The sequence below is a fragment of the Corvus moneduloides genome, chromosome 3 (genome assembly GCF_009650955.1).
Source record: "Corvus moneduloides isolate bCorMon1 chromosome 3, bCorMon1.pri, whole genome shotgun sequence".
Lineage (NCBI taxonomy): Eukaryota > Metazoa > Chordata > Aves > Passeriformes > Corvidae > Corvus > Corvus moneduloides.
In genome coordinates, this window is record NC_045478.1 from 51987906 (window position 1) to 52007560 (window position 19655).

General features: G+C 43.3%; 1 protein-coding gene across 2 annotated transcripts in view; it reads left to right on the forward strand.

The window, feature by feature from the left end:
• The first annotated feature begins 1411 nt into the window (after positions 1-1411).
• DCBLD1 (discoidin, CUB and LCCL domain containing 1) overlaps positions 1412-19655 on the forward strand; it is a 47268-nt gene continuing 29024 nt past the window's right edge. For both annotated transcript variants that reach the window (XM_032101549.1, XM_032101550.1), the window contains exons 1-2: positions 1412-1847; positions 17019-17231. In XM_032101549.1, the coding sequence (XP_031957440.1) occupies positions 1427-1847; positions 17019-17231 (634 nt within the window). In that variant the 5' untranslated portion in view covers positions 1412-1426. The remainder of the gene's footprint in view (positions 1848-17018; positions 17232-19655) is intronic.

The window sequence follows — 19655 nt, forward strand, 5'->3', positions numbered from 1 at the left end:
GTGGTGTCTTTAAATCCAGTCTTGAGGCTGTTGCAATATTTGACTTTCTGGCTTCTTTGTCTCCATAATCACCCTAATTTGTATGGATTTGTTCCTGAGAGTCTGTGAGACAAGTACAGAAACAGGCCACTTTTATTCACATGGACACATTCCACACTCCTCTTTAAAAGCCTCTTAGCCTTCAGAGCCTTGACAAGAGTGAACCAATTTCAGCCTCCTTCAACCAGAAGGATGTTGGCATTTGTTGGCAAAATCCAGCAAGGATCAGTCTGACCACCAAACTGCTGCACTAACAAGCACTCTCTCTGCCTTACACCAGATCTAACATTCTAGTCTGGATTTCAAACTCTTCTTTGAAAAGAAGGGTAAGTCTCAAATACTAACAACGTGTGTTAAATACATATACCAAGAATATAATGTACTGGGTACATGGCAAAAAATATGCCTGATCACATATGGTGTCTGAAAAGTTAAAAAACAGACATTAACACTTACAAAACAAGAGCTCAATTAAAATAAAGGTTTACTAAACTCGACTTTTTCTAACATAATATAAAATCTAACAGTGTTGTCTCTGACATCCAAGTTAATTCTGTACTTCATTTTAGCATAGCAGCACAGTGTTCCTGACCTGCTAGCAGTGTGAATCCACCTGCCTCACAGCAACCCATCCCCAAAAAGACTGTACAGAGTTAGACAGGCCACCTTCAATTCTACGGCATACTTTTAAAAGGCAAATCATTGGGGCCTGCTTAACATGCAGGTCTCCTGCGGCTGCTGGCACTGTTTCCCTACCGTGCGTCTGCGACCCTCCCTGTGGCACAAGTTTCTTCAGAGCCGGACAGTCAAGGACCCACCCAGACAGAGAGATGCCCACAGCATACTTTAGAAAAGTCCTGTTTAATTCAGCCCATAATTGTAACACACAAAAGCTGGCACAGGTTAACCATGTGGTTTGCAACCCTGCTTGGAGATACCCCCTCAGAAGCGGGTTACAGGACCGAGAAGCCCAATCATGACCCCAGCTGTGCTGAAGGGGCTGGACGGGTCAAGCGGGAGTGCCCGGCCCCACTCGTGTCCGCCCCCGCGCAGACACCCTGCGGCGTCCCCGCGCCCCTTCCCGCTGTGGCAGCAGGAGCGACGCCGGGGAATTAGCCTGCAAACGGGAAAATAATCCTCGAGAACATACACGTATATACGAGTGTGTATATCTATATATGTGCGCATGTACACGCCTTGACAACTTCGGGGGCTCGCAGGCGATGCTGGGGGCTGCATGGGTTCGGGGAAATCCCACGACCCCGGTGCAGCACTCCAGAGCGGCGGTGGGTGAGAGAAGCAGCACTCGGCGAGGAGAGGGGGCGGCGGGGCCGCGCCGGCCCCTCGGTCCACGGCAGGAGGAGGAGATACCCCGAGCGGCAGCCCAATGGGAATAGTGGCGCTTCCCCTTCTCCCGTTTCCTCTCTCCACCCCCAGCCCCAGGCCGGGGAGGCGGGAGGCAGCAGCGCTGCAGCCCGGCCACCGGCGGGGCACGGGGCCAGAGGCAGCCCCGCACGGCCCCTTCTCCGCCTCCGCAGAAACACCTGCGGGGGGAAGGATGCCGGGAGGTGGCCGCCCCCCTCCGCGGGAGCGCGGGCTGGCTCCGGAGCCGCCCCAACGAGAAGGAGGAGGAGGAAGAGGAGAGGAAGAGAAAGGAGCAGGAGGGAAGTGGGGAAGTTGTGCCTTGCCCTCCCCGCCGAGAGCTGGAGCCATGGGCCCCGCCGGGAGGGCGCGGGCCGCCCCCTCGCTGCTGCTCTCGCTGCTGCTTGGAGCCTCGGCCCCGCTCTGGCTGCGGGCGGAGACGCTGGGTGAGTCCGGAGCCGGGCGGGGAGGGTCGGCAGTGCGGCCCCGGAGGCTCCCCACGCTGGGGACGAGCCGAGGGGTGCTGCGGGCTGACCCCGCCGGCCTCGCGAGCGTAGCCTGAGCTGCTCTGAGGACTGTATATAGCTGACCTGGTTAATCCTCGCCGGGTTTATCCCTGTGTCTGAGTAGCTGCGAGATTAAAGTGGTAACCAGCCTTACGGCAAATGTATTCTATGACTTTCTTGATCTTTGTTAAATAGGATTTTTTTTTTTTTTTTTAATTAATAAGTCAGTTAAGCGGCGAAAAAGTCTCCGGCAAGTTGCGTGCAGCAGTCAGGGAGAGGCCACCTGGGCGCCCGGCTGCGGCCGCGCCTCGTCAGCCCCGGCGGGAGCCCCGGGTGCGGCGGGAGGCGCTCGGTCACCGGCAGCACCGCGTCTGCTCCGGCCAGGGCTGGGGCTGGGCCGGCAGCCCCTGTCCCACTGCTGCGTACAGGCAGCTCTGCTCTTCTACTGCCTCGGTGAGAAAGTGAAATGCCCATGCTCGTGCCTTGCCAAAGTTTCGTAGGAATCTCAAGGAAATGTTACGAGCCTTTTTGTGATAGTGCAGTTTGTTGCAATTAGGGCGCGGGTACTATTCTCTTTACCCTGTGTTTTTAAGCTTCCTGTGTAAATTACCAGTACAGCTGACATCTCCGACCGCGGAGTTGCAACCTCTTGGCTGTTGCATTGCATGGCCTGATGCATCCGTCTTAGAAGACTTCACTAGCAGCTACAGATAAAATAGTTAATACTGGAAACTAAGTATCATAATGAGCTTGACAATGCATTCAGATAACTTAAAAGTCCCGTATTAATGTTCCGACTTGGCTGCAAATCCCAGAACCCAGTGCTGTGCATTAGCATTGTATACATGCATTGGCAGAAAGTACTTCGGCTGATTTATGCCTGTTCTTCGCATAACCTCCTATTAACAGAGATTTCTGATAAGCATCTCCACAAAAGGGAGAAGCTGGTATGGGTCGTGTTGCCACTTGCCAGCTTCATGGTAGCTTTGCTGTTCTGTCCTCAATGTGCTGGGATTCCAATTTGATGTGTTCCAGGAAACATATGTATCAAAGAAAAAACATTCCCTTAATCCCCTCTTTTCATCGGTATTTTGAGGGGTTTTTGTTTGATTTCTCTTTCACCAATGTTTGTCCCTCACTCAAGGACATCAGGGAGAAGAAAGTCATTTGGGGAATGAGTAATAGTAAGTCCGCTGGGGATTTTGGGGGGTTTTGGTGAATACAGTAACACAGTAGTAGTAAGTATGAACATCCCTTCTTGTCTGTATTCCCAAATTAATTAGTAAAAGCCCATTTGTTGTATTCATGTTAAAAATGTTTCTACTATCACATCAACATAATGGAGATATATATATATTTTTTTTTTTTTTTTTTCTGGTTCTCTTTGGACCAAAATCAGATTTACAAGATAATTTGTCCAGTGTCTAGAGAGAAGAAAAGATGTTGATGCCTTTCATTTCTCCACGGGGGATGTTCTGTGTTTGTTTATTACTGTTACCCTATAAATTAGGGGCTAAGTGTTCTAAAGTCACACCAGAGGAGAAAGGAGATAAGGATAAGTGGATACAAACTTCCTGTTACACAAGCTTCTTGACTTGATTTAAAAGTTGTAATGGAGCAGGAGAAGTGCCAGAGTGAATCAGGCTCGAGTTTCAGATAATTCTGTGTCACCACTGGTGTTTCCCACCAGCTGGTTCAAAGAAAGATGTACTGGTTTAAGTATATTGATTTGAAAATATCTATTTTAAAAAATGAAGCATTACATTTTTCTGACTTCTCGTGAGCTGACTGCACAACATGCAGCCTTTACCTTCCTCTTAACTTTTTCTTGAGGGGTGCTACAGAACAGGGATGAAGCAGCTGTTATAGCTTCTGTTATTTTACTTCAGTTCCGAATTAAGGAAAGACCCCTTTTTTCACTGTAGCTCGGTTATTTCAGAGAATGGCTCGTATCTGAGTGTGAGGGTGTTACGTCCAGGTATCAGCACTCTTTCTGTTCTTGAAAATATGTTAAATGGGTGTGTTGTCTGAGGCCTCTATGAAAATGGAATTTTTATTGTCCATAAAATGATAATAAGAAAAGCTGAGCATTAAGGGAAACTATTTTAATTAAAAAATATTTATAGGCTTAGTAGGTCTCACCTGGAAACAAATGCTACATCTATGACTGTCCATGAGTAATATATAGCCTTGGGATTTATAATAAAAGGTAGTTCTTTTCTCTTTTTATTCTGCTCTGCACTGATCTCTTGGGGTTTCAGTTGCCAGGTCTTTGCTGACAACTACAAAATATACCTTGTTCCCTGTCTGCCAGAGTCACACAGCCAACCCATATCCTGGTATCTCTTCTAAAAACCTCCTCCAGCAGTTAGAACCCAAGGCAGAAAGAAGGCAAACCAGAATGCATTATCTTTGCCTTTCACTATTCCCTGATTTCCATTCTGGTGTTGTTGAGCAAGACCTTGAACCATGTAGTTGTGGGCAGCAGAAATCAGAGTTGAATCTGCGTCTTTCAGGGTTTTGACTCATTTTCTATCAGATTTCTGGCCAGTAGGACTTAAAACTGACCCGAAGGTGGTTTGTTTGTAGAACAGCATAAGAGGAATGGGGATTTTAATCTATTAAGTACAAGACTTAAGCCACTGCTCTTGCTCTACCTCATTTATTTTCACTTCCAATAAAACACAGCTATGAAACTAGTTCATGTGGGATTTGCAGATCAGCATCCAGGAGTGAGCTTTGCTTGCTGTATTCCTGGATCTGTTGACAGTTTCACCCAATGCCCAGTTGGAAGAATCGATGGGGAGTAGACTTTTATATGTTTTGAGGAAAGGCTGTTATTCAATGTGGCAACAGTGTATCCAGTAATTATGAGAGATTATGCCTGCTCTCAGGGGCTTGCACAAAACCCTTGCTGAAGAACACTGGTGTGATCATGCTAATCCAGTTTGTATGCCCATTTCCAGCAGTTTGAAATGCAGATCAAGATTAATCTTTCTTGTACCCAAACCCCCCACCCCCCGCTTCAGTTTCTGAATATAAGTGATTGGTAAATTTTCAGTTTGTTTGCGTTTTGTCCTTATGTCTGTTTCCTTCCTTGGCTCCCTCTCTCTTGCCTTGGGAATGCTGACTAGAATTGCTAAAGAGGGAGGCAACAGTTTTCCAGTTGCAGCTCATAAGCAATGCGTGTACCCACCACAAGAAAACTGCAATGTTTTCAGTCACACAGACTTTGCTATAAATAGCTCTAAGCTCTTCATAAGTACTTCTCTTTAGGTTATCAGGGGATGTATTTCAAACGAAATCAAAGATGGGGAGGCCAGCAGGAGTCTCACTGACAATGCAGGGAGAAAAAACGCTTTGGCAAAGTTGTTACCTGCATGGCTGTTGAATCATATTTCATGAAAATTATTTGTTGATTTGCATATGCAAAAATATATTCATTTATATTTATCAAAACTTTGTCACCTTTAGTCCACCTAAGTTACATAGGTAGTACAGTAAAAATTAGTTGGAAAAAATACCAACTTTGAGGACGGTCATACTACTGTATAGTGATGCCTAAGGTACCTTTTCAAAAGTAGCTTAGCTACCAGGACTAGTATAGTTTTGAAAACCCATCTGAGCTCTCACACCGTGCCAAGAAGTGTGGTCCTGTGTGGTGGCAGGCACTGAAGTCCTCAGCATAGACATCACTATAGTTCGGGGCTGGCTGCATTGGATCAGATGCTCTCCTGTGGCATGTACTCATCAACATATGGGTTTGCACCATCTGCTAAGAATAAAACAAGCCAGACAAAATCAAAATAAAATCCTTCTGAGTGGATTCAGTGGAATGGTGTTGGATCCCAACTAACTGCAATAAAAAATATTAATAGCAATGCATAAGAATGAGCACACAACTTCCCCAAAAGGTTTAATTAGTGTTACAGCTGGGAATGGGAAACTTCAAACTGGGACAAGCTAATAATGATGTTTAAATAAAAAAGGATAGTGGTTTGACTAGTTTTAAGAGTATACAGATACCTTCATTTCTGCTTTCAAAATAAATTACAAACTATTTAATTAAACTGATTTTTGTCTGTGAAAATTGTGTGAGTGCTAAAGCCACATTTTTGAGGTTGGCTGTATGCTTGTACTTAGAGAGAGGCTGCCAGTAGTTTTGGTTAGGGTTGTTGATCCTGTATAATTAAGCCTGGGAGCTGAGTGTTTTGAGGAGAGGAAGCATTTTGGTCTTTTGTTGCCTCTCTCCCTGTCTCTTCTTTTGACAGAGCCAGGACTTGCCTCTCAGGATTTTCCTCCCAAGTCATGAAGGCTAAGTTTGGTGGTGGTGGTGTTCTCACCCTCTTCAAGCAAGATTTCCAATCCCAGTGTGAGCACATTCATTATTTCCTGTCTCCTGAGGGGACAGGATTGCTGTCTGGTGGCAGCTCCATTCTGCTCCTGCCCATAGGCACAGAGAAGGATAAGTGCACCCATGCTGAGCAGTATTTGCCCATCTCCAAACAGCTTCAGTAAAGGTGTTTTCAAGCACCATGATGAGGGACAGGAGAATAAATGGGGAAAGAAGAGCAGGGCAAGGCTAGAAACCCAGTCTCCAGGCCTCCTACACTACCAGGGTGTTAATTTTTATATTTAGTATCACGCATTTCAGCCCAAGACACTTCTGTAATTATATTACTGTTCATCAGGCATTTAGTTAAGTTCTAAAACATTGTTTCTTCCCTCAGTTGCTGCAGAAACCTCATATCCATCACAATTTTATTCCATAATGTTCAAGCATCTGGCATTTCCACCACAAATTGTTCAACAATATTGGATTTCAGTCTAATGCTTTGACATTACAGTTGAAGTCATGTTGATGTCATCTTCCAGATGCTCATGTCCTCTGAATAAAAATTTTGTTTGTTTGTTTTATTTCAAATTACAAAAACACATGGGGGATTCTGGATGCGATCCCTCATGCTATACAAAGGCCTGTGTGTGTCCTGTCAGAAATCAAACAAAACTTTTCTTCATGGAGTAGCAGCAGAGACTTCAAAAAGCTGGAAACATAGGTGGATTTCTTCACTCACCCGAACAGAATGGCTTTGTTACATGCCTGAGCCTTGTTGTTGCAGCTGCACTAACAGTGCAGAAGGGAGATGTGTGGCTTCTGCCTGAAACTTCTTGTATTTTGCTCTGGTGCCATACCAGTTCTGTGTTGGTGTGTTGTTTTGACTCAATAGTCAGCAGTGCCTCACTTGTAAAATGAACTCATAAAAACAACAAAAAAAGTCCCCGCTTTGTCCTCCAGGTATGCAAAAATATATTTTAACTTGTAAAATAAATTCAGGTATCCTGTGGGTCTCCCTCTGCTGGGATGCTTTAGCAGCGAGGTCCATGGCTCACATTCGAGCTGTTGCCTTCCCTGTTGTCTCAGCTTTCTCCTAAAGGCAGGGGTTTGCATTATCCCATGTTTTTTGTGTCAGCATGCTACTGGGGAAGTGAAGTTCAAGTGCCTCTGAGCTACTGAAGGCTTTTTGGGTGGTCGTAAGTGCTAGCACTTTCAAACCCAAGGAGTCAGCACTTACTGATCTTGTAGTATTTTAGCACAGACAGAAGAGACATGGTTAAACTCATGGTCCTTGCTAATGCTTGTGTTTTGAAAATTAATCCACTAATTTTTTTTAGATGAAACTTAGTTGCTGTGTTTTGTAGGTGGAAAGCAAAATGAAACTGTATCAAAGTAAACCAAGCAGTTACACTGAGGGACTCACTCTTGGGTTGAGTGAAAAACTGTTCAGACCTTTCTGCTGTATCCTGTTTCAAAAGTTGAGAATATGATTGCTTAATACTACTGCTAATCAAAAAAATCTGGTCAAAATGGAATCATGGAGTTTAATTAATGAAGTGGTATACACAGGGTGGCATAAAATATACTCTTCTCTGCTGTTTTCCACATCCATCAGCAAGCACCTTTTATATGTCTCGTTAACATGTCACAGAAATGATGCTGTGGGTCACATGCGGTGCCACAGCCAACACTGTAGTACTTAAGTAATGATGTAGCTCCTTTCCTTTCCTTTCCTTTCCTTTCCTTTCCTTTCCTTTCCTTTCCTTTCCTTTCCTTTCCTTTCCTTTCCTTTCCTTTCCTTTCCTTTCCTTTCCTTTCCTTTCCTTTCCTTTCCTTTCCTTTCCTTTCCTTTCCTTTCCTCTTTCACAGCAACAATATGTAACCACAATGAACTGGGAAGATCACAAAAGTTTATGGAGCTTCTGTACCTTTTTGGTTAGTACTTTGAGGATGAGTATCAAGCAGGCTGGCTGTGTGACAATACTGACAAAAGGCATTTCTTGCTTTCAGTGCATTAGGTCAGAGAAGTTCTTTGATTTTTTCTTCATCTTAGTTCAGTTAAATTTTGCTTCCATTTCTACCAGAGTTGCAAGAAACCATTTGTTGTTAGTTTGCAATAACCATGGAGGAAATAGTTTCTTAGACACTGAGTTCACTGAGTCAAAAGACATTAAAAAAATTTGTTGTGCTGACAAATGACAATTATTGTTTCCCTCACAAATTTGTTTTCTCTTGAGATATTTGTTGATTTACACCTTGGGGATAATGGGGTGTTTGTATAATTCACTTTGAGAAAAGTAGCATCCTTTCTCTTGTCCTTTCTTATTAATAAATTACATATTCCATCTAGGCGTACAGACATAAAAGGTGGATGCATGATTTTTCGAGTCAGGACAAGTTTGATTTCTAGAAAAAAAGACCATCCTCCATCATTGATAACTGTCTATCTTGCTTGACTTTATCACACTAACAAGGTAATTGCATATTGAAATAAGGGGAGTGTGTTGTTTCATTCTATCATGTTCAGCCATTTCCTTTTGCCCAAATTAAAACTGTTTTGAAATCTTGCCTTCCCACCTGCTACTGTAACTGGAACAGCTCTGCTTCAGCCTCTCCTTACCCTGGTGTCTCCGAATTTCCTGTCCCTGTGGGTTTGTCAGCCCTTAGCACTGCTGTGAATATTCCTATTCCTGTGCAACCCAATATTCGAGTCTGGCCTTGAGCTTGCAGCATATGTTTCCCACACAGTCCAAATTTGGTGCAATATACTGTAAGTTAATCTCCAGTAAAGCATAGCGAAGAGAAAAACCTGGGAAGAAAACAGATGGAGAAAGTAGAGCAAACAATTTGCATATATATGATATGACTCTTAGTTAAGATTAGCATTTCCTACTTTGCCTGAAAAGTCCTTAATAAAAATCCAACTTCATGTTTGCCTCAAATCAGCAGAACTGGAGGAGATGCCCTAATGGCAAAATGTCCCCTCAACCCAGGGACAGCCCAGCACAGGGTGGGAGGGAGCTCTTCTACTCCAGCCCTGTGTTTTGACATGTTTCTGGGATGCTGTAGGCAGAGGGGCAGGGAAGAAACTGCTATCTGTGGGATATTTGCTTCTCATAGCCTGCATAGCCCTGAACCATCACCAGGGTCCCAAGTGTGACTATCTTCCTCTTTATTTATAGTCCTTCATGGTTCCTTCTGAGCATGCAGTTACAAGAAGTGCTTGGGAATGGACTTGGTGCCTTCTCTGCACTTGAGGTCCATAATATGGACATAATATCTCATAGTAATCATTTATTTATTTAGACGACAAAAAATCAGTTTTTCTTTTGCAAAAATGGGACTCTATGTTTAAGATTCCTCTGGAATTTCCATACGTGTGTAGCTCCATTCTCATATCTGTCCAAACTCACACAACATTAAGATGTTGAGGTGGTCAATCACAGCAATATGCCACCTTCATGAAAGGAAAGCATTGAAAAATATTTAAATGCAGCTATGCAGTAAATAAAGAAATTACAAATCTCTTTTGTTTCAGCAGTTAAAAAGGCATAGAAGTTTTCTCACACCCACAAGCTCAAGAGTGCTGTATTTAGAGTGCTGAAAAGCAAATTCCAGTACTGAAGCTTGCTTCTCTGGCAGGCTACATTTGGGTATACTGCCTAAGTCCTGGAAGCAGTGACTAAAACATACTTATTTTTGACATGTACTCTGGTACTGTCTGTCTTTTACAGATTGCAATGGAATTAGATGGTGGTTCACATTTGTGTTAGTGTAAGTAAGACTTTACTACTTGTTCAGGTTTCAAACCTGCATGCTGAGTGCAAAGTTCTCTCTTAGTGGACATGCCTTCCTGTTGATAGAAGAAGTTGCTTATAAGGAGATTTCTGCTTTCTCTTGACCTTTTAGCAGCTAAATAAATAAAATCGCAGATCTTCTTAGGTTTTTGTCTTTGTGAACTTCTGCAAAGGTGAGAGAGGTTTCTGGGGTAGTAAAGGCTGCTCAGGTCAGTTGTAGAAATCCTGCAAAGTCACTGCCATGTAGGTCAGCACAGCTGGAAAGATTTCCCTGGCTACTCCCAGATGGTTGTGCTGCAATGGCTAAAAACCTCTAACTTTGAGAAATGGTAGTATGGATGTAAGTTACGTTGCTAGATAAGACATTCAGAAGGGTTGTCAGAGTTTTTTTCTATACTTGGTGATGGCAATCCAACTAGTTACCAAAATAACTTTTCGTATGTTTGAGGCAGAGCATCTCCTGAGGCTGGCTGCAGGGGACACCCTGAGGAAAGCCAGTTCCCAGCCACAGCCTGAATGGCTGCGGGGGTGATTGCAGCTGGGCATGTGGTGGGAATTTGTGGTTTATGGAACCACCGCAGAACCAATTGGAGATCATTTGCTTCTTTCTCATTTCTACTTTAAGAGGGACATTACAGTAAATAATGTCTGTGAAGAGGAGGGAAAAACATGCTGTGATTTGTTTGACCTTCTTCTGTTTTTGCATTCCTTTGAAGTTGGTAAGTAAATAATTTGGGCAACAAAATCAGCACTCCACAGTGTTCCTTTGTTTCTTCTGCTGCTCTACCTTCCCTTCCTGCTCTTGGACCTCCTGCCAGACACCACTTGGTTAGCTTGGGCAACAAAATAAGTGTCCTCAGGAACTGCAGCAGCACAGAGGATAAAATGTTTCCTGACTTCTTAATGGAGTTAAATTAAAATACAACTCAAAATGTTTATGTACTATTTGTTTTCCCTTTTGCAATAGGGCATACTGTGAAGTGGGGGACTTCTTCCCTTAAAAAGATATTAATACTAACTTAAAGGCCATGGAAGATGACAATTACTGCTTTTTTTTTTTTTTTTCAGATGATTATAGACTTGCCTTAATTTTTAATGGTTTCTTTCATTATTTGAAAATAGTTTTTTCTGTATCCACAAAATATTGTGAAGGACGTAAAGCTGGACTTCTGAAAAAATCCTGCTGTGGATTTGTACACTTTTGAAGTGGGGCTCAGCCAGTTACTTGGCTGGTGTAAATGGCCTCTGCCCTGAATCCAGTGGCTTGTGAAATCCCCAAATGCATGGTTATTTCCCCCCTCTGCCTTCCCCGTGTGGCTTTGGGCTCCAGCACTGCTGGGGAGGAGGGCTGGGGGTTCTCACCTGCCCAGCAATGCCTCAGGTCTGTTCTATTGCCCTTTGTTTGAGCTCACTGGCAGGAAAAGCACAAAGTTCTGGCATCTGACATTCTCTGTGGAAGTGATGGGTTTATGTTCCAGTTGCAAGGAGGTGTCCCTTCTGTTATAATGGCACAGTAAAGAGCTGATGCTCTTGACCCAGGTTTGGCAGCAGAGAGGTTACAGATGAAGCACTTAACTCTGCATTTTACTCCATCACCTCAGAAAGCAGTGAAGGCACGAACAGCCCCCCCCCCCCCCCCCCGCCCAGTTTTGTTTGCAGCATGCATGATTCTGTTAGTGATGAAGGTTAAAGGAGCTGTATGAAAACCTAAAGTGTTTTCAGACCACATCAGTGGATTTGGATGGCACCTGGCAAGTAAACTTGGGTTTTCTCTGTCTTTTCTCCTATCCCATATGAGCAGAGAGGGCACAGGTTTGACTGGAAGGAGTTGATTTCTTTTTTAGATACATATCTTTTCTTATGCATAACTCAAATCTTATTTCAAACACAGATGCAAAACTCCTTGACTCAGTTATTATTGCAGCTTTTAATAAGCTGGAGTTATTACTTCAGTGAAAGCGATGTGGAAGATGAGACAAATCTCTTCTTCTTGTGGGGCTTCTCATCAGAGCTCTCAGAGCCATAGGCTTGACTCAGTGGTATTTTGTTCATTTTGACTGTGCCCATTTGCTGCAGTGGCTCTTCAGAAAATGCTAATTTTTTGGGCTGAATTCAGAATTAGGTATTCAAACTCAGTTTTCTGCTCTCTCCTTGCGAAAGAAGAAGGAATGGAAAGGAAGGACAGGCCACGAGCATCCAGCAGCTCTCCTTTCTGTCCTGCATGTGGAGTAGGCGGAGCTTGCCTCGTCCCAAGAACCCCCATGAAGGTGGCCTTCAAAGGGATGTCAAACTGGGAGAGAGGAGGCGGGGAGGAGAATAAGGGTGCTTTGGGGGACTTCATCCCAGCAGAAAGAGTGGGCAGCCAAGGGACATCAGGTAGCAATACTCTATAACCAGGGAAACCAAGTGGGAAATGCTGGGGCCCCACAGGCCTCACCCAATGGAATGGAAGAGGGCAGCCAGCCACAGGCCGAGTGCGTGATCGTGCCTAGGTATAACACGTATTTAGCACTGGAGTGAGTCCAAGGGTGTTAGGAATTGCTTCGTGAGGGTGAATCAGAAGGATGAAAAGGGCAGCTGTTTGCTGCCAGGATATTGTAGCAATGCTTTTGAAATTGCTTTGATGTCATACTCTGTAACTGTTTTGTAGTTGGCCGAATCAACATGTTTCTGAAACTTTTTATATTACTTGTTTCAAAAACTGTAGCCTTTTCCCTATCTCAGAAGGGAATATGCTGAGTGGTTGGATGAAGGCACTGCATGCATCCACATGTGTGTGCAACCAAGGGGTGGAAAAGCCCAGGGAGCAGAGGAGTGAGACACCATGGCCTAGCTTGTGTGCTGGGCCTAGGAAGGGATGGAAGGACAGAGTCGGTCCAGTCAGGTGGTTCTAGGTGACAGTAGGGTACCTGAAGGAACCAGCATCATTTTCAGGGATCTCTGCGCTGCTTCTGGCACCACCACCATTTTGCTAAAGTCCCAGTATCTGTCAGGGGCTGTGTCCCAGGCAGCTCACAGGATGGGGCCAGAGCTTGTTTGTGGGCATTGATTTCATCACCTCTGTCTTTCCTGGGCAGGTTAGATCCTGGAGGGGGCCCTCCTCCCTGTGTGCCAGCAGCCATGGTCAGACCCAGCCCAGACACAGGGATACTTCTCCACCTTGTCCCACACGCATCCATCACACGTGTGTCTGAGCATGGGAATACCTGCCAGCTGCTAGGTATCTCCCCTTGCCCTCTCCACAGGCACATGTGCTGGTGTCTTCTGGTGGGGTCTCAGATCTGGGTTTACAAACATGCACTGCTCTTGGCGAGCACCATGTGAGAGAGGGCAAGGCGTGAGTAGTGTGCCCACTGCTGTGGCAGAAGGTGCCAGTTGTGGTTCTTGCTTCCTGGGGAGCTGTTTCCATTGTCTGCCATAAGAGATTATTTTTATCTCTGGTAAACAGCCTTAATTCCAGTGCTGTGTGATCTTTGGTATAACCTGCATGTAGGCCTACAGGTGGTCACCCATGATTCAGAGATCATGATCTTGGTCTTGATTCAAATGCCCGTGGGAACTTGTTCTACAAAACATGTATGATGTGTTTTCAATAACTCCTGATGCTGAGGAGAGATTTTATTAAATCTAAGTAGGTTTAGATTCTCTGGTTGTTGAGTACCTTGGGCTCAAATATGTTGCTTTGCTTCTGTCCAGTGAGAAGTGATGAAACGTGGATATCTGAGGCAAGGCTGCCAGCTTCTTGCCAAATGGGGTGATAGAAAACAGTTCTCAGAAGTAATGATAAGTGACAATTTAGTGTCAGCAATAAATTCTGCGTCAAACTGACTGGTTAAATAAACATATTTCCATCCAGAAGATCTGTGCCTATAGAAAAGAGTGTGACATCAGGTGTTTAAACCACGGTTTTCATAAGGATGAGGAGTTGTGTTTTCAGCTCCCTGTATTTGAAGTTTGGCCAACACATTTCTACTGAAAATCAAATTTTCCCATGGAAAATAATAAGAACAAAACTAATGGCAGTATTGGTCACATTTTACATTTGAAAATGTGACTAAGGACATGCTTTGAATTCCTTACAAGTTGCCTCCATTTCTGAGCTCATTATATAGTGATATTTGTGAGTTTTTTACTAACATTTAGTCATTAATTTGCTCTTTGAATTGTCAGATCCTGAGCTTTATTCTACCTTCCCTCTATACCTTCTGACTCCTTCCCTAGGGTAAGTTTTCCAGCAAATTTCAGTGTACCAGAGCAAAGAAAAATCTTAATCTTGCTGAGAAACTCAGAATTCAGAGCTGCAGCCAGCCTTCTCTGTAAGAAACAATAGTTACTAGGACTTGGTCTGACTTCTTGGACATCACTTTGGTTCTTGTCGCAAACAAGCTTCTATCATTAGTTTTTCCTTTGTGGCAGGCAGGCAGAACTAAGGCAGCAAGGGATGTTATAGGTGTAGGCTGATGCTGAGCATTCCTCTCACCAGCTGCAGTGTTTGGATGGCCATGCTCCACCAGTGAAAAGTCAGAAAATAGCATTTATGCTTTCTTAGCCCAAAAGATGTTCTGGTGTTAATGCTCTTGCTCAAAGACAGATTTAACAAAAAAAAAAAAAAAAAGGAGTTTCCCTGGGAACAAGACCTTGTATAACCTTGAAGGAGGAGGATTGCAGGCTGAGGTCTCAGGCACAGTTTTCCCTGTACACTTTCTGCAGAAATATAAGGCTCTGTGACCTGGACAGTCATCAAGGTCTTATCATGATAACAGGGTCTTTACAGTTTTTTGAGCAGCATTTTGCACCACAAAAGATCCTTGGCATTGTACAAAGGTGACACAGGCCAGAACATAGCCCAGTAAGATGAAGTCTCTGTGAATACTAGACTTTCCATTTTAAGGAGTTCATCCCCATGTAGTTCTGTAACTTTCCCTTTGTTTTTCCTTTTCTTTCCTAATAAGGATAAGTTGCAAACCAAGCTCAATACTCAGCTAAAATAAATGCTCACAGTTAGAAACATGCAGTTTAAATTAAAGGCCATGGGCAGTTCTTTTTTTACTGCACAGCAGTTGGCTACACAGGCATCAAGGCTGTCCTGTGTCCTGCTGGAAGTGATCTGGTTTTACACTGCCTGGACCTCTGTGGACCCCTCTCTGTTCAGAAAGTTGACAGCTCATTTACCATAATGTTCTTTATATTTTCATTCCTATTGCCAAAAGTTTCCATTAAAAGGTGATTTGCTGATGATGCCAGCTTGCCTTTCATCTTGAGTATTTTCCTAGGCATCCTAAAATCAAAAGTGCTTGGTTAAAAAACTTGAACAACTGGTGTTTTTTAAAGCATATGGAAAAGGAGATCTGAAGAGAACATATTAAATATGTTTTATGGTGATATGATTTTGGATCTATATCTCCTATTCACCTCTATTCCCAGCATGAACCTACAACAAAAATAAATAGCAGGCAACAAAGCTAGTAGTAATGCCAAAGCTTCAAAATAAATGTGGTTGCTTGTGAAAAAGCAGTTGAGTGAGTTGGATGAAATGGCAGTGTAATTATACGGTAGCAAGTCAAAGTTTGATAGCTTGGAGCTTATCTTAGCACAGCATGCCACTTTCCCCCCCAACCCTTGGTATGCCACATTTCTTTTTCAACACTTCATTTGTAGTTGTTCATTTTTAAATAATCCTATCAAACCTTAAATTTCTTGTTACTGATGATTTTGGAAGGAAATTCAGATAGTAATTAAAATGGCACAGAGCAAAACAGTTTAACCAAAATATCCCCAGAAGTAAAATTTTGGATAGTTAAAGTGAACATTGTGAATTCCCAGCTCTGCAGGATTCTTTATTTTGTTAACACTTCTTGGATTAGCTTCAGTTTTGCCAAGATAAAGGGTAACAGTATACAAGACTCCTATGGAAAATGTGCCTATGCCCTAACTGACCTGAAAATTAGGACTGCCTGTTACATGTATGTGTATATGACACTAGTCCACCATCACAAAAGTTTCCATTATTTGGAAGATTGAGCAGAACAAAATGGCTTAAGCTTTAATATAGAAAATTTAAGTTACTAGTACGCTTTTAAGTAGTTCAGTAAAAATTGCTTCCTTTTAGTAGTCAAGGTCTTTTATCTGATACCTGCTTCCTTCCCCCTCTGGGGATGCTTCCTGTTTTCCATGTCAGTCCACACATCCGCCCATGTATTTCCATGTGCCTTTTCCTGTTGTCCTCTGATCTGCTGCAGCTGCTCCTCAGATGCCTCTCCACCAAGGAAAGGTTCCAAAGCCGAGCTGGCTCCTATACAGTGCCATGAAGACACACTCTGAGGACACCTGCCCTCAGCTCTTGAGCTAGGAGGCAGCAGCATGTGCATTTCTGGGCGTGCTGCTGCAAAGTGGCCTGTGTACCATTAACAGTGCACACCCCACTTTGGAAGTCCCTCTTGTGTCTTCACCTTGTCCCCTGTGCTGTTTGTATTGTGCAAGGGGCACAAGAAAAACAACAGGAAAATAAGATGTGTCAGGTCTCTGACAGTAAAATCATGTCTGTGTTTTCATGTATGACTCTGTTACCCTCTGTGATGGCTACTGCTATGGAAATAAAATGCTGACTGATAACTGGGAGAAAATTATTTAAGGAAGGATCCTGCTTTTTACATGTGGAATTGCATCATCAGGGAGTCAGTGGGGTTTGGCTGTAAAGCAGAAAGCCAGAGAGACACTGTACTGTCTGTACATTGCTGTCAAATACACCCTAGCTCATGAGTGTTTCCAACCTTCCTTTCTACTGCTTTGCAGTAGAAATGTGACTATTTATTTCAGTTACCTGTGTTCCAACAATAGCAGAACTGAGGTGGAGTATTAAAAAATACTTACTTGAAAGGGAAAAGCGCATGAGACATGATTAGGTAGCCAGTATTTTCTTACATGTTTTTTATTGAGGAATACATTTTGTTTCTCTTCCTTTTTGTTCTCCTGCTGCAGGAGACGGATGTGGGCACACAGTCATGTATCAAGACAGTGGGACGCTGGCATCCAAGAACTATCCTGGGACATACCCAAACTACACTCTTTGTGAAAAGAAAATCCAAGTGCCTCCAGGAAAACGCCTGATCTTGAAAATTGGAGACCTGGATATCGAATCACAGAAGTGCGAGTCCAGCTACCTTACCATTGAGAGCTCTTCAACATCACATGGTATGTAAGAGACAAGGCCATGGTAAAAGTGTGAGTAAAAGGCAGCTTAGCAAAATGCAAGAAATGTCAGTCCTCTCCTCCTCCTTTCTGTATTCAACTGTGTCGCTCTCTGTGTGGGAAGCCATTGTCCCACTGTGTGCAGTTCTGCCGCTGTGCTGTGCTGCAGAGGGGCTGCTGGGGCTCTGGCACAGCCATCCTGAGGGCTCTGCCTTCAGACCTGCAGAGCTGGACCATCACCGTTTTGGTACAGCAAGTCTATACATCTATATCAGCCCTGTTCCCTTCTTGTGTAGGGAAAGATATTCCTCACAAACTAGACAAAGATGAGAAACTGGAGTTGATGATCCTGTGCGTCTCTATTCCTAGGCAGTCCATGGCTCAGAGAGGAGATAACCTTTACTATTGCTAGCTGTTAGCCACCTTACTAATGTACAGGCTTTAATGCTTGCAGATACTAAATGCATTCAGCCAGACTGCACTCTTGTAAGAGATTTGCACAGGAAGATAAGTAAATAATCTGCTATAGCTGTGCACTTAAAACAGTCATAACAGCAACAGGATTAGAACCTGAGGTCTTCCTCAAAATGGTTTTCTGAACCAGTTGTCACTGAAACTTGTGATCTGCACTTTTTAGAAGAGTCAAACTGATTTTCAAGTCGTGTGCCCTTTTTCAGAAGTCCAATTTAAATTCAAAGCTGCAAGGAGTTCTACAATGTAGGAATAAACTCCTGAATTGACAGTTCATAAAATTTTGCCTCCTGGGAGTGGGCTTTGTAGCCCTTCAGTCAGCTGAGGCTAAATGTGCTGTACTGGACTTAACAAGCAGAATGGATTCAAGGGAAAAATGTGATGAAGATATGAGCTGCACAGAGCCTCTGCAGGTTTTCCACCTCACCACTTGGCTCAGAAAAGTATGTGGTTCTCCAAAGATGAGATCTCATAGGATATCTTAGTAGTAAGGAGGGTTGATTGCCTTTCATTTATCAGCATGATAGGCTTATCACTCATCTGGTAAGAGAAGATCAAGTGAGGTATTAAAGGCTTGCTCACAAAGGGAGGTAAAGGTAATTATTGTTCTCGTGGGGGAAGTATTACGTTTTGAGACAAGCTTCACTAAGAGTGGGCAGTGACATGCTGATATCTAAGCCTGCACAGAGCTTGATTTGAGGCATAAGGAGCTTCATGTTCATGTGTGCTGGGATTTTTTTAATGTTATTTATTTATTTCTTCACTTTGAAAGTGGTGAGGCACTGGAAGAGGTTGCCCAGAGAAGTTGTGGGTGTACCATCCCTGGAAATGTTCAAGGCCAGGTTGGATGGGGACTTGACCAGCCTAATCTAATGGAAGGTCCCTGCCCATGTCAGGGGGGGTTGGAATTAGATGCTCTTTAAGATCCCTTACAACCAAAGCCATTCTATGATTCTGTGATCAGTTTCATAACTAAGTAATGAGTTGTGTTCACCTGAAGCAGTCTGTCTGTACTTGGCAGTAAGAAATAGGTGGTTAATAATGCATTAATGTATCTTTGTATAATTTTTATCAATACTGTCTTGACATTTCTCATCTAAGAATCTTCTCAGAAATAGGGATAAATCAATATATTGTTTTTGAAGTGAAAAATGAAGCTTGGATGTTGATTGAAATTCTGACTCCTCACAGATCAGCCTGAAAGCATCTTCACATCATTTATCCTGCAGTTATTCAGCCTATAAGCACAGAATAGCTGTGTATTATGCAATCAAGTCCACATAATTAATTTTTTTAGAGTATTCCCACACCCATTTTCAGATCTGGTTGGTAATGTCTGATGCATGTGGACTATAATTTGCATTCTCAGTAATGAACTGCACAATTAGCAGATTTTGGTCATATCTGATTAAACCAGTTTAATAGTTTAGGCAGACATACCATCTGTAATGATTTTTTGTGGTCTGCAGCTCACTGTAGACTTTCCTACCAGCATACCTACAGAGTCTCTATTCTACATTCAGGCAAATCCATGGAGAATGGATGTGGAAATAGTTCTATAGGCATAAATTCATGATGCTGCTTATGTTTTAAAAGACATATGAATTCTTAGATGAGATTAGATCTTCTCTAAGTCATTTTTTTCAACGGTCTTGCTGTAGCTTTGGGTTTCAATATGCATTTATGCAAGCAAAAGAAACCCTGTGAATAAGCACTGCTACATCTCTTCAGTCTGCTAAGTGTCCTTTTAGACAGCTGTTTCCGAACGCAGATCTCCTCTTTGCAACCCTTCCCTCTTCATGAACATCTACAGGCAGGTCGACATCTTCCCTCTGGCCAAGGAGGTACTGACCTTAGCCATCAAAATTCTTCTCATGGGATGATGGAGAGTTGAAAATATTTTGCAAGCACTGAAAACACCCGAGCAATTAAAAACTAATCTCTGTGTGTTTTCTG